The following is a 3,435-nucleotide window of genomic DNA, read 5'->3' on the forward strand; positions in this document are numbered from 1 at the left end:
GAAGAAAGATTAGAAATACATTTCAGTAACACTGAAGATAAATCAATATTTAGGTAAATGGGGAGGGAGAACCACCAGCACAGTCTAGTATCTAATCTGCCATTTCCCCTGTTGTGCACAAGCTGGAGATGCCAAAATGGCTCTCAGGCTTCCACCTAGAGCATTAGAGTATTCATTAATACTTTTTTTTTTCCCTCCCTGAAGTCTTTTGGATTCATCCGTGCAGCATACCATAGCATTACAGAACACGTACCAGTATATCAGAAACTGTCATGCTAAGCAGAGGCACATGAGGGAACTCAGTGCAGAGCTGAAGCAGCCACGTTACAGCTGAACACAGCCGCAGCTCCGACAGCGCTGCAGTGTGAGCTGTGGTATAATGCAAGGGTCTAGCTGACCATAGACCACGTGTTAATTTTTCACAGTGCTTTGCTCACAGTGCTTTGCAGTACTGCTTTTGATTTGACAGCCATGCTGTATGAATTTCAGTAATTAATAACAGCAATTATTGTTGACTTCCCACAGGCAGCCACCAAGCATTTCAGCCAGGCGCAACAATGCCTCAAGGAAGAGAAAAGGAGCATGGCTGCAGTAACTCTGAAATACCAACCGGCCTGACAAGGATGCTGGTTTAGCACTCCACCATATCACCATAAAGGTGCTGTAATGTGATCTCGTCTGTGTGCCTCTGCTGGACCATACTTACACTGCCAGACAGTCCAGCAATGTATGCATCTGATGTTAAAAACTATATTACCATTTCAGTTGATTGGATAAAGTTACAGGATGACAGTGAAGCCATACTAATGAAGTGTAGGTTTTAGCTATATATATATTACTGAGAGCCAGATGAAATAGCAGGCTGTAAGGAAAAAAATCCAATTAAAAAAAAAAAAATCACAATCCATGCTCCTGCTGCTAGGCCACCAAAGGAACCTGGCTATTCTCTGCCTACACTGGGAGTGTTTCATAACAGAAAGCACGGAGGAATCCAAGCAGAGATGCCTAGATAAGATGATGTTTGCAGATCAACAGGCCTTTGTTTGCAACTTTGAAAAAAGACTGCCTATGTTAATCACTACTTCAGGATGTCTGTGGACTCAGGTCTGCAATGACATACTGATTTTGTCACTGGAAACCAGAATTTTTTTCTTAACCTGTTATTCTGAATATAACTGCACTCTAAGGCATATTGTTTGTTCCACTGTATTATTGTTGTCAAGGTAGGACTCACTGACGCTATTCTCTGCTTTGTATTATGCTGAACTGGCATTAGCGTATTTTACTTCATACATTAGGAAATTAGAAATTGACTACAGGATGGAAAGATGGCCACAAACAAAACCAAAAAAGGAACAGGTACAGGAGGAAGGAGAATTAAGCATTACTTGTGGAAAGGACCCAGTGCTTATTGCTCCACACAGGCTAGTTCTTGAAGGAAAAATGCAGCATGGTGGGGAATGAGGCTTACAAGAGGTCCAGTGTCTCCATTCCTTAGCTCTGCATTCCCCATTGCTACAGCATACAGGTAATTCTCAAGTAAATTTACAAAATATGCTATTTTATGGTCTGGAGAGGGTTTTCCTTAAAATTTCTTCAGCTCTGCCTATAGAAACAGAAGGAGGGCATAGTAGCTGCTCCTGGACATTTAGTATGAGGGAACTGTAAAGAGAACCAAGAACAGCCCGAAAGGAATACTGAAGCCTTAACAACCAATAGGGTTTTTTTAAAAGATTACAATAACACACTAGGCATCTTAGCTTCATAAGGCAGAAACTGTCGTAACTGGAAGTCACGGCTGTTGGTGAACTGCTTCTAGTAAAACTTACAGATGCCTTTAACCCTTAGACCACTTGATTCCTCAGGCAAATTTAATACTGCAGTGCTTAGCAAGCATTAATTTCTTTCACCTCCCATTTTATTCCTAAAAGGTCTGACCTGGGACAGAGGCTGGCTATGCTTATTTTAATAGGTTTGAACAGATGAAACATCTCTAAATGCAGGTAGACAGATACACCAGCTGAGAGTTGAAGTCATTTTGACCTGCGTCACTCTGGATGCAGGCTATAACCTGGAAAGCAGGAAACATACATTAAATCTGAAAAAACTAAAATGCCAAAAATATATTTGAAACCAGCTATTCTGCGGAAGGTACAGGGCTCAATCTGAATCATCAAGCAGAAAATACGTATCGGCACAGACAAACCATCACACTGCAATTTGAGATTTGATTCCTGTATCCATCCACACCTTGCTGTCCATTCCTGACACAGCATCATGTAATTCTGACTTGCACTGTAAGTTTCAAGGTCTCTTTTTTTCCCTACAGTTACGAAAGATGTTCTTGAAATGGACAAAGAGACCTCTGTGGAGATGTAAGGTCATCAGCATGCTGTAGTCTACATATATGAGGGGGCAGTTAGCCAAGCAGAGAAGGGCAAGGATTGGATCAGCCTGCTAAGGACTGCAGCTGCAGAAGATGCTGTGGCTAAGTGCAACTCATTACCAGAGAAAGTCAGTGGGATTAGAAGTTCTTCTCTGGGCTGTGTTGTCTAATGGATGGGTTATTTACCAAGAGGTCAGACAGGAGTGGCACCAACTGGCATGTGGTCAGGTGGGACGTGGGAAATTTCACTCACAAGCAGATAAGTTGAGAATGTGGATGTGTTGCTGGGTGTTACATAAGGATGTGAAGTGTGGTCATTTCACTGACTGAAACCTAGTAGATGGGATTGCAGAGTGAAGAACAGAGGTCATTCGGTATTTAGCACGTAGGTAGGTATTAATGCAGAAAGGAGCGGTCACCATTTGCACTGGCTTTTCAAACAACAGGGTTTGCAGGGGGAGATTCACCATGATAAGACTAGTTATAAGCGTGGAATACATCAGGGAAAATCACCTTCCTCATATAGGCAGGACAGAAGATTGTCAAGGTTTAAAGAATGTACGATCTTTCATGGGATCAGGCACAGAAATGAATCCTTGAGACACTGAAGGTATTTGTTAGGATAGAATTGCCATTAGAAGAAAACAGGACTCTGATAAACCATAAATATGCCTGGAAAGTGTTTAGAAAGTCAGGTGCTCTTGCTTACTTGTCAATACGCACAGAGAGGGAGGAGGGAATGTTGGATTAGTCAGATGTGTTTGGGGCCTCTTTAAAACATCTAAAGACACAAAAGGGATGATGAATTTACTTAGCAGGATCTGATCAAAGAAGAGAGGGCAGGATGGAAACAGCTTATCCACCTTGGCCTCTAAGTACTCGGATGAAGCTGGCTTGCTTACTCACCGGGACACGGTCAGGGTATTTGGCTCGGATTTTTGCCGACTCGACACATCTGTGCTCTGCGAACAAAACTCGTAATTAGGCACGGCACAGTAACAGCATCGCCGGTGTCGCGGCAGAGAGGGCAGCACCCACAGGGCCGGGAG

At 42.8% G+C, this 3,435-nt stretch overlaps 1 protein-coding gene across 1 annotated transcript in view; it reads right to left on the reverse strand.

Annotated features, from left to right (window-relative positions):
- GABARAPL2 (GABA(A) receptor-associated protein-like 2) overlaps positions 1-3,348 on the reverse strand; it is a gene marked incomplete at its 5' end in the record, with an annotated part of 7,504 nt that extends 4,156 nt beyond the window's left edge. The window contains one exon of the mRNA XM_010078276.1: positions 3,293-3,348. Coding sequence (XP_010076578.1) covers positions 3,293-3,348 — 56 coding nt within the window. The remainder of the gene's footprint in view (positions 1-3,292) is intronic.
- Between the last annotated feature and the right edge of the window lie 87 nt (positions 3,349-3,435).

The sequence above is a fragment of the Pterocles gutturalis genome, unplaced genomic scaffold, assembly GCF_000699245.1.
Source record: "Pterocles gutturalis isolate BGI_N339 unplaced genomic scaffold, ASM69924v1 scaffold43853, whole genome shotgun sequence".
NCBI classification, from domain to species: Eukaryota; Metazoa; Chordata; class Aves; order Pterocliformes; family Pteroclidae; genus Pterocles; species Pterocles gutturalis.